Genomic DNA, 11,465 nt, shown 5'->3' on the forward strand with positions numbered 1-11,465 from the left:
GGAGGGCAGGAGGTGCTCCAGGCAGGCAGCAGCAGTTCCCCTGCGGCCTGTGGAGAGGCCCCTGGTGGAGCAGGCTGTCCCCCTGCAGCCCATGGGTCCCACATGGAGCAGATCTCCACGCTGCAGCCCGTGGAGGAGCCCCCGGTGGAGCAGGTGGATGTGGCCTGGAGGAGGCTGCGGCCCATGGAGAGCCCCCGCAGGAGCAGGCCCCGGGCCGGAGCTGCAGCCCGTGGAGAGGAGCCCACGCAGGAGCAGGGGGTCTGGGGGGAGCTGCCGCCCGTGGCGGACCCGTGCTGGAGCAGTTTGCTCGTGGGGGATGGACCCCGTAGTACGGAACCGTGTGGGAGCAGGTCTTGAAGAGCTGCTGCCTGTGGGCAGCCCCCGCAGGCTCAGTTCGGGAAGGACGGCATCCGTGGGAGGGACCCCACGGGGAGCAGGGCAGGGAGGGACCGTGAGGGAGTGGCAGAAACGAAGGGTCAGGGGCTGACCGCAGCCTCATTCCCCATTCCCCTGTGCTGCTCAGGGGTAGGGCATCGAAAAGTGTGGATTGAGAGGACGGTGGTTTTAGTTTGCTTTTGTTTTCTTTTGTTTTGTTTCTTACTGCTCTAGTTTATTAGTAATAGATATGAAATTATATTAATCTTCCTATGCATACTCTGTTCTGCCTGTGACAATAATTGTTGAGTGATCTCCCTGTCTTTATCTCAACCCCTGAACCCTTTACATTGTATTTTCTTCCCCTTTCCCTTTGAGGAGAGGCAGTAAGAGAGCTGTTGTGGTGGAGCTCAGCTGAGTTAAACCACTGCACACAGTAGGCCAGAAGGAATGCAAGTGCTGAGGAAGCCATCCTCCAGGAGGGTGAAAGGAAGCAGGGGCAGATGAGAGAGATACTGTATAAGGAAAAAAAGAGCAAAGCAAAAGAAGCAAATGGTAGAAAAATGGGGAAAGAGCAAGCATGGAAGAAAAAAAAAGTAATAATGAATGGCAGAAGAAATTAGACAGGAAGGAGGACAGAAGGAGTACGCCCAAGTGCAGGGGGTGCCATACACAAGAGTACTTGTGTATGTCTGTGCATTGATTTAAATCTTTCACATTCTTTTCCTCTGAGAATGGCTTTTAAAAATGTTTTCATATAGTGTTTTTTGTTTTGTTTTGTTTTGTTTTGTTTTTCCTGCAAATCCAAAAATATGGCCAATGATATAATGACCTTTTGACCCATTAATCTAAGCCATAATCTAGCAGAAATATTGAGAAGACCTAGGATACCTAATATATGGCCAAAAAATGCTCAGAATTTCTTCCTGCTATTCCTTTGAGTTTGATCCATACTGACCTTAAATGATTTGGAAGAAATCCTTTGGCCTCAGACGCTGTACACAAGACCCATCACCTTTCATTATGAGTGCAACGGAGCTTGTTTTCTTTAGCTTACTCAAAACTCAAAACTAACATGAACTGCATGTTCATTTCTTCATTATGTACTGTTTTCTGTTGTAAGAAAGGGCATATGAAGTGGAGAGAGTAGTATGGGCCAAAGAAAGTACCAGGTAATCCTTTACACTTCTATATCCCCCCAAAAGATGGCCTTTTATAATAAAAGATTGTACTTCTCAGGCAGTTCTGGTAAATATAACCCCTTCTTTTATTTTCTAACAAGGAAATGCTATCAGCTTAAAAAATTACTTAGCTAGCATGGTACAGGGCTATTAAAGTAAATATGATGTGCCAGTTATTTCATTTTTTAATTATTTTTTTATTTTTATTTTTTTATACACAGGAAGATTAAAATAGGAGAACATGGAGCAAGTTTGGTGGGTTAAACTGACACAGAGACAAATAGGTAATTGATACAGCATACAGCATCTGCCCTTAACAGTTATCACATATATTTTTGAATTGAATACAAGATGCAAGTGCAACATCATCTATATTTACTGACTAGTATTAACTACATGGGATAGCCACAGTATTTACACCAATAATCAAACTAAAATACCTTTTCTATTTTGGATGTTTGCAGAATTATGGAGTAATTAATTTGGCCACTTAGAAGCTCAAAATCTCATGAAAATTTATGAGCATTCAATGGAGACATGTAATAGTCATGGAATCATAGATTCATAGAATTATTTGTGTTGCACAGGACCTCTAAAGTTCATCTACTTCCAGCCCTCCTGTCATGGGTAGAGACACCTTCTATTAGACCAGATTGCTCAAAGCCCCATCCAACCTGGCCTTGAACACTTTCAGGAATGGGGCTTCCACAGCATCTCTGGGCAACCTGTTTCACAGCCTCATCACCCTCATAGTGAAGAATTTCATCTGAATATTTATTTAATTTTAATCTACCTTCTTTTAGTTTAAAATCACTATCTCTTGTCCTATTGCATAAAAAGGTTCCTCTCTTGCTTTCTTGTAAGCTCCCTCTCGGTACTGGAAGACTGCTATATGGTCTCCCCAGAGCCTTCTCTTCTCCAGGCTGAACAACCCCAACTCCCTCAGCTTGTGTTCATAGGAGTGTTGCTCCACCACTCATCACTTGTCTCCACCTGGACATTGAGCCATTGACCAGAACTCTTTGGATACAGTCCAATTCCTTATCCACCAAACAGTCCACCCATGAAATCCATGCCCCTCAAATTTAGAGATAAGGATGTTGTGCAGGACTGTATCAAAGGCTCTGCACAAATCAAGGTAGATAACATCAGTTGCTCTTCCTGTGTCCACCAATGCTGTCCACTCTAACTATCTAACTAACTGTCACCGAGTTATTCAGGCATGATTTGCACTTTGTGAACCCATGTTGCCTGTCTCCAATCATCTCCCTCCCTCTTTATGCCTTGACATGGTTTCTAGGAGGATCTGCTCCATGATCTTACCTGCCGAAGAGGTGAGACTGATAAACGAGTGTCTACATTCCAAACAGCCTGCAGTGCTAAAGATCTTAAAAGCCAAGTCTCCTTACAAAGGAGGTGGTGGCTCAGAAGAAGTTAATGACGATAAAGAGGTAGAACACAGTGGTTAATACATTAGTAAAAAAACTAAAACCAAAGTTGCACTTGCAAAAGTATTTATGGAATTGCAACACATATCTGTTTTCATTTAATTAAAATTTTAATTTTGTGTAGTCAGTGGAAACTTGAAATATTAGCTCCTTTGATATCAAGTCTAACTTTGATGTCTTCACACTATTTTCCACTGCCTTTTTGGACATATCTTTATGAAACTTCTGCATTAAAATACAATATTTACTGCAAATGTAGGTAGATTTTTTTTTTCCTTTCTAAATTTTAACTCAGCAAGTCAGTTTTAATGAAACATACAGATTTCATATTAGTGCCTTGTACTCAGAGTACAAGATCTTTGGATTCTGATTTTTGAAGAAAATGAATTCCAGGAGAAATATAAGCATTTGGAGAGAACGCAAAAATAAAACTAGGACACAGTAAGGTATTATGAGCAAGCAAACCATGAAGATTTTTTTTTTTTTTTTTTTAGTTGTTTAAATAAGGTGTGTCCCTTGCAACTATCTCTATCAATCCATATTAATTTCAAGAGTTTTACTGAAATAATGATTAATTTGCACTGAGTTACCTGATATACTTAACTACAAAATCTAATTTTTGAAAGTGCTGGGCTTCTGTGACTCCCTAGACAGATTTCATATTTTGAAACCCTTTTCTTCCGGTGTTTTCACAAAGGGAGAAGACTCTGGGTCACACTATATAGTGCATGCTTGCAAAGCGGTGGGAAAAGGTCTGAATGCTGAATAATCTATGTCTGGGAAACAAGTGAAATAAGACTGAGCAATGGAGAAATACACAGTAATTGAGAGCAGATCTTATTGCTGAACCTTTGTCAAGTCCAAGTTGAACTCCATTAAATGTTTCTAGCTCTCCTGTAGTCTTCAATCTGCTTTATTTATTTATTTATTTATTTATTTATTCTTCTTTTCCTCTCTGCTAACAGGTTCTTCCCAGCCTGCTTCTGTTTTCTCTTACTTAAAAAAAATGTTGTGATGAAGTCTGTTTACTGCTTCAGTTTGGATTTTTTTTTTGTATTAGCACTTAGAGACATCGCATGTATCTGCAGCCCAAGACCTTTGATTGCATGGAAAAGAGGAGTGCAAGGGATTGTCATGAAAAATTATATACATATATATATATATTTGCAAGTTGAGACTGGAAGTTTGTTCTTCTAGCAAAGCAAAAGGCTTGACTATCAGGTGGGTAAAGATGAGACTTAAAAGGAATGTGTGCAGCAGTAAGAAATCACTCACCTACGACAGTGATACAAATAAAGGAAGCCAAATGTATAGCTCCAATAAATTTCTTACTCCTTTTTCAGCATTCATGGGAATAGACAGCACATTCTGATAAGTCCAAGCTAACAGGCAACAGACTTTGATAGCAAATAGTGCAGCACTAACAAAAGAGAGAAACAAGTACTCGATTTTCTTGTGGCAGTGGATCATGATCAGAGTAGAAATAATGGTGTGGAGAATGCAAGAGTTAAAATTGCCCTTGTATTGACAACATGAACATTGCCTTTATCTTTTGATGAGGAGAATGGAAAAGTAGATTTGCCTTATCCAAGAGATACAGAGCAATTTAAAGAGCTGTGTGCAATGTTGCAATAAGAAACATAAAAGGAAATCAAATGAAAGACAGTGCTACTTGTACTTCATGATCACCAATGTTTGGAATTTCTCACTGCCAGTTATATGTTTCTTTAGTCTCTCACACTTTTTCCTCAAGTGCTATTTCTCAAGACAATTATTACCACAACAAGAAGTCTTGCAGACACACACACACCAAATAAACACCTGGTCTTGACTTTTTTTTTTTTTTTTTTTTTTTTTTTAAGTCTATAAAAGGTTAAATTCGAAGCATCCCAAAATTGCAAAGTAATGTTTTTTCTGCCACCTTCTCAGACAAAAGCAATCATGGTCTTCCTGCTAACTTCTTAAGGAACAAAAATTACAACAAACATGGATAAAGCAAGTAAACTGTTAACATGCAGGTAACACAGAGGGATGCTTGTTGCATTTTCTTTATCCTCAGTGCTAATCCACCCAAAACCAAACCAGGAGAGCCTCATCCTGTTCTATAACTACATGTGACAAATTACCCATTTTTTCCATTATATACTGAAGTCAAGACTAGGAAAAAAGCAAAAACAAACAAAACACTCTACAAAAGTAAAAGATGATTGAATTTTTGTAACTTACTGCTGAAACCAGAGGCAGAGAAAATCAGTAATTATAATATATATCAACCAAGTAATCATTTTTGGTTAGAACCAGGATGAATACATTTCCTAAATTGCAAGTCTTGGTAGAAGTACGTATGTCATGCCATAAGAAATCTCAGAAAATTCAGACACATTCAGAAAATACTGGTGAAAGCAAAAGAAATACAAAAAATAGTTTCATGGGGAGAAGATAAAAGAAAAAAAATAAATAATAGGCATACCTTCAGCGAGTGGGTCAAGTGTGTGAATCATGAGCTGGAAGATGCTGTTCCTCATTAGACTGTTGTGGAGAGATGCAGAGCTTCCTCCCCGTTGGAGACGTGGCTTGGTCTATGTTGAAAAATAAGGGACAGAAATTAGATTTTTTTTTCTTCTTTGTGTAGAAATAGGTCTGAAACAATACAAATTAATCTCACATCTCACCTCACAGTGAAATATTTTCAAACATCACCTATAGGAGATTATATATAACTATACACTGTATTAAACATTGTTATATGTATAGCCAATTTCTCTGGAGGGGATGGATCATCAAATTAGTCATTAGTCTCATAGGGCAAAACAAAAGAGCAGGGGAAAATAACCCTTCTCTGTGAAAACTCTTAAAATATTAAGAAAATTAAAACTTCATACTGACATAAGGAAGAATTCATAATTTGTTTCTTTGAAGAACCTTGTGGTTGAATCACAAAATTGTCCTAATTTTAAATGCCTCCATTACATTGCAAATAAACATTTCTCCAAATGATGGATAAAAGGGGCAGAGAGTACCCCCTTTTAACAGTAAAATCCTAAAGTTCATTCAGAGTGAAACATATTCACTTTGGTTCAATCCATTAAATACCATTTACAAAAAGAGATTGTGAGAGTGGTAAGGCAGTGCAGACCTTTACAACAATGAAGCTAATATACAATTATCTTTTACATGATTTTAAAGAACTTTTAAATGTATTCTGAGGTTCTTTTCCACATGCCATTGTCTAGTACAATAACATATGTATTTAAGAGACCCCATTGAGTAAGACTGCTTTGTGGATGGCAGTCTGCTCATTTAGATAAAGAGGATAACCAGAGCCAGCAGATTGCTAACTGCTGAAAACCACTTAGGAAAAAAACAAAACAAAACAAAACAAAAACAAACAAACAACAACAACAAAAAAAAAACAAGGAAAAAAAGGTGTGGAATTTTTTGTAACAAAAACATGGTGCATGCATTAATTTTTGGTGTCATACAAACACCAAATGAAAAATGAAAAATGATAGAAGCTGAGAAGCTGAACAATGGAATTAATTCACTATTTTGTCATTGGAAATTAAGATTTAAATTCCATAGCAGCATAGGAAGGGAGAAAGAAAGCCCAGTAATTTAGAAAAATGCTGATGTGTACCAAACCAAAGCAAGGCTCCTCTCATTACTCTCTTGAGAAATAAATACTTAGACACATACTAATTGCTGCCTACCGTCAGTGTTTGCTCATCCTTGTCGCCAGCAGTAGGTGACTGCATGCATGGGAAAAAGAACAAAAAGAAGTGTCAGATGCAGCATGCATAGAGTGGAAAGGCAGTAAAACACCACATATGTCTGATTCTCTGAACCCTGTTGTGGTGGGTTTTTGAACCACTTGAGATAAAGCATCCTAGCAGTCAAGTAAATCATGGTAAGTTCACACTGCAGTATTGTAGGAGTCTTTCATTCTTCTCAGTTACTTGAACAGGATCTGTCATAGTTTCATGGCCTGGCACACAGCAGCTGGGCTGCTGATCATTGTGTTTATATAAAATACACGGAGAGGCAAACTCCCAATACGCCAACCAGTTTTTGAGAGTGAGGACTGAAAAACTAAATGCAATAAGAAACTTGGAGCTGACCAACTGTTCAGTAAAACCCTAAAAAGGAATAACATTACCTTGATATTTTTCAGGAAGAGACTCATGCAAGGAAATGAAAAGTAAGTTGTCTCAATCTCTAACTCCCAGCAAATGGCCATGTATCCCTAACTGGCAGCAACAGTTAAGGACAGAAAAGATGACACACGCTGCTCTGTCTTAAAGACAAAGGAGACTATGGATGGATTTTAAAGGCAGTGAATGCTTTCACGCAATTGATGTATCATAGAGTTGATTTGTGATTCCTATGTTCTAACCCTAGGACAATAGCAGCAGAGCAGAAACATCTCCAGGAGACGGTTCTGAGGAAGAACACAATTTGCACCAAAAAAAAAAATAAACACAAAATTTAAAATATGAATTGTAGTCCTGACTTGTATCTTTAATAAAATTAACTCTGGTATTTTCGGGGGGGAACCCAGAACTTTCATCATAGACTTATATTTCCATAACATCTTGTGACAAAGTCATGTAATTTCTCTAGCCATTCTACTAAGCCCTTAAGGAAAGTCCAGGCACATGAAGTACAAACTCCAGTTATCAAGTACTAATTAAAATTGGACACAATGCAAGCTTCAGCTGCCTCATGTTCACCCTTATTCGATTGTAACCCCTTCCCAACAAGCTGGCAGATAAATTATTTCCTCCATATCAAGGCTCATGTTTGGTGTCCACACAGAAATTATTTTGCAATAGTTCTGTGTTGCACTCCCTCATGCAGTGAAACCCAGTTTTTGATACACATGAACTTTAACTGTCAGAACATGCCTTTTGAAGTAGTGAGTTAACCTTAAAGGTTAGGTGGAAGACAAGCAATTATATGCAAACACTGATAACAGAACAGGTCCCTTCTGTTCCATAATAAGGAAAAGAATAATGCAAACTGAACTCTTTGTATCAAAAACATTCACCCAGCTGTGAATATTAACTTGGAGATGAAAAGGGATCTTTGTTCTGGTAAAGGAATTACCTGTCATCTCTGAAATTAGACTGTCTTGTTGTGAGAAATGGTTAGAAAAAATATGTATGTTTTATACTTCAATTTAAGACAAGCACCATAGAATGAACTTTTAGTGGAGTAGGAAGAAAGGGGAAGAAAAAGAAAACATAAAATCTGTGCTTTATAATGTCACTAAAAAAGTGAACGCACCTTAGAAATTTTTGGCATAATGTACAAAAATACACATGCTCTTTCAGATACAAATCAACACACACACTTGCAAATACATGTTTTCCTTGTGCCTACTCTGAGGGACCTTCATGGGAGGCAAAAGTTATCCTGCAATAAAATTTGCAAAAAAGCAAAAAGAACAGGCCAGGATGAGTACCTCTTGTCTCCAAATACGAGATTTTGGCCTCAAGTCAAGTTCTAAAGATCAGTGGGTATAGTTAGACAAGTAAAGTTTCTGAGATGTTGATGAATGTTGAGAACTGCAACTATAATAAAAATATAAAAATTCTTATTTGGAACCTTGAATTATTGGACATAGGATATTTGTTTCTTAATTTTATTATGAAAAACGTGAGAATATATTCATGAAAAATCTGAGTAATTTGTTGGGTTCCACCTAACAAAAGGCTGAAGAATATCACTTTCTTTAAGGCCAAAAGATGTCAAGAATGTTCAGCATTTCTCAAAAATTTTGAGCACACTAGGCTTATAATGAAGGCATTCCTTAAAAAACATATATTTATATTAAAAGGAACACTGTCAATTACTTGGAAGGGAACTGGGAGAAGCTGCATGAGTTTATAAAAACTAAATGAGAATTTGTACCATATAATTTAATTAGTATAAGATAATTATGTCAGTAAGAGAAATAATAATGAAATATATTTTGCATGTACACATTAAGGAAACAAATAAGTGAAAATACATCTGAAATAACTGAATTCTTTCTCACAGTACAGAATGGGATATAATACTGTAAAACATTATTATTATTATTATTGTTATTCTACATTATTAGTAATATTGTTTCTGAGCTTAAGTTGCCGGTCAAGTTACATCCTTGAAGAAAAGTTCAAGATTAGAATATAAACAGAATTTTAAGGTAGAAATATCTCCACAGTTTTAAAAAGAGGAACATAAACAATGGTTAGACATTTCAGTGATACTAAATATTTATAATGTCTCAATTATCTCCTGGATTAACAATAACAACACCTTAAATTAGTGATTTAAATTATTTAACAATTTCACTATTTAAAAAGTCAAAAATTCAGTCATGGTTTTGCTATTTACATGATGTATTTGATGGCATTTTTGTCTCTGTTATGAGAGCAAATTAAGCTATTTGCATATTGTTTATGGTGACTTTTGCACTTACATATTCAGTGCTATTTAATTTGACGTGTCACACTGCATGGCAAAGTATTCTAAAGTACCATTTTCTCCTTGTAGAAACATCTAGTATTCAGACATTTTATTCAAATTTTTCATTTAAGCCAGCATGTAAAAACTTATCCAAGGTTCAAATGGCTGTACTTCCTTATACGTAGAGTAAATAATATATTTTCAGATATATTGGATAGTGATTCTAGAAAAAAAGATGCATGACAACCATTGAAACAGGAAGAGATGGAAAATACAGTGTCATCTGTGCATTACATGTATTTCTGAAGGGATTATTAATAGAAAAATTATATTTCAAAATTTCATGTGATAATTTCTGCAAAACCATCAATTTATTATAGCTATGCAAAATGACAATACATTCTAGTATGCTCTCTTTTTCAAAGGTATCTGAAGCACAACCTCTTGTTATGATTTTGTGAGAATTATAAAAAATTAATCATGAGACAGCTTACTTATTTTTTAAAGAATTCACCAAAACATTTGTTGGTTCTCCTGTATGCCATGGTAGTACTTAAGAGTTCATCCATCCTCCTGCCTAATTCCGTGATCATGTCTTCTTCACTCCACCTGTGCTAAAACTTTTAAAACATTTTATTTCAGGAAAAATCTAGAAAATGTCTACTTGCTATGAAGAAATGGGCTTTGGTGTCCTTTTCACATATCTCTTTTTCTCACTGGCATAAGTCTATTATTGATTTAACCTGACATCTTTCTTGCCAATGCTTTTATCTTCTGACCTCTAAAAAGCTAAATACAATTGCATGAAAGTGCTATAAATATCTCTAATGTGTTAAAATGCTCAGCAATGTGAGATATGACAATGCTCACTTGATCATTTATGAGTGCAACGTATCAGAATTGTTCAGATGACTATATCTCATCACACAATGGTGACACCAAAGAAATTGGTTCAAATTAAATGTATAAATAACAATCCCACAGAAATGCAAAATTATGTTCTTCCTTCAGCTAAACAGAAATAAGATCCTATATTAACATCAAAGTCCATGCAATTCATTACAGTGTTTTTCTTAATGGTTGCAAGCATAAAAAATATTTTTTTCTTTTTCTTCTAGAGAGTCATTATTTCTCCATGAGTCATATGATGACCTCCAAGTTATGAAATAAATAGCCTGTGTTATACATGAACAAGATATTTCCCCTGAAAATTTCCAGGGCCACAGCTTTAAAGAATGCTAAGAAACAGCTACATCTCTTTAAGATGAATGCAACTGTAGAAAAGTTACATAAGAGATAAGTAAATTATTGTATCATCAGGACCTCAATAGTTCTGTCTGGTCTTAGAAAGTTTTTTAATGTTTGGTAATGGTTTGAGAATTCGTGTTCTTGAGAAACATGATCCTAACGTAATTCATGCAAGAAATGGTGCCTCAGTATGTGACATATCTCCTCAAGCGTTCCTTTTAAATAAAGGGTTTCTTGACAGACAAATGAAGAGCAGAGTCTATAAAAAGTTTTAAACATTTGACACAGAATATTCTTGCTAATAAAAGATGGCTAGCAATTTCAACCATCTATTAGACTGTGTCACTTGGTATTCCAAAATCAAAATTAGGGAGCTCACTACCTACAGCTCTAGGAGTTGCTGCTCTAGTTAAAAAGTTTCCATTTCATTGGTTCAATAGCAAATTAGTAAAGGCAATTAGCAAACCTTAATGCCCACTCCATCCTCCGAGCATGACAAAGCATGAATTAGTTCAACCAGCATCAGAAGAGAGTGCAACAGTAGGTAAAAATATAAATAGATTTCAGCACCCTATCTGCAGTGTGGGATGACATCTCTTTTTTGCTTGTTAATTCTTTTCCAACTATGATATGTAAAGCTTTTTTTTTTTTTTTTTTTTTTTTTTTTTAAAAATTTTTTTTTGGGAAAAATTTAAATTTTATTTTGTTAGGGGTTGGGCAGATGGGGGGGCGGAATGTTATATGTTTTATTTAATTTTTG

The 11,465-nt window shown here is 36.4% G+C and overlaps 1 protein-coding gene across 1 annotated transcript in view; it reads right to left on the reverse strand.

Moving 5' to 3' along the window:
* Positions 1-11,465, reverse strand: part of SLC24A2 (solute carrier family 24 member 2) — a 117,463-nt gene that overhangs the window by 48,238 nt on the left and 57,760 nt on the right. Inside the window, exons 3-4 of the mRNA XM_035310886.1 lie at positions 6,715-6,753; positions 5,475-5,583 (exon numbers count right to left, since the gene is read on the reverse strand). Of these exons, the coding sequence (XP_035166777.1) occupies positions 5,475-5,583; positions 6,715-6,753 (148 nt within the window). The remainder of the gene's footprint in view (positions 1-5,474; positions 5,584-6,714; positions 6,754-11,465) is intronic.

Source organism: Oxyura jamaicensis, chromosome Z, assembly GCF_011077185.1.
Source record: "Oxyura jamaicensis isolate SHBP4307 breed ruddy duck chromosome Z, BPBGC_Ojam_1.0, whole genome shotgun sequence".
In the NCBI taxonomy this organism is placed as follows: domain Eukaryota; kingdom Metazoa; phylum Chordata; class Aves; order Anseriformes; family Anatidae; genus Oxyura; species Oxyura jamaicensis.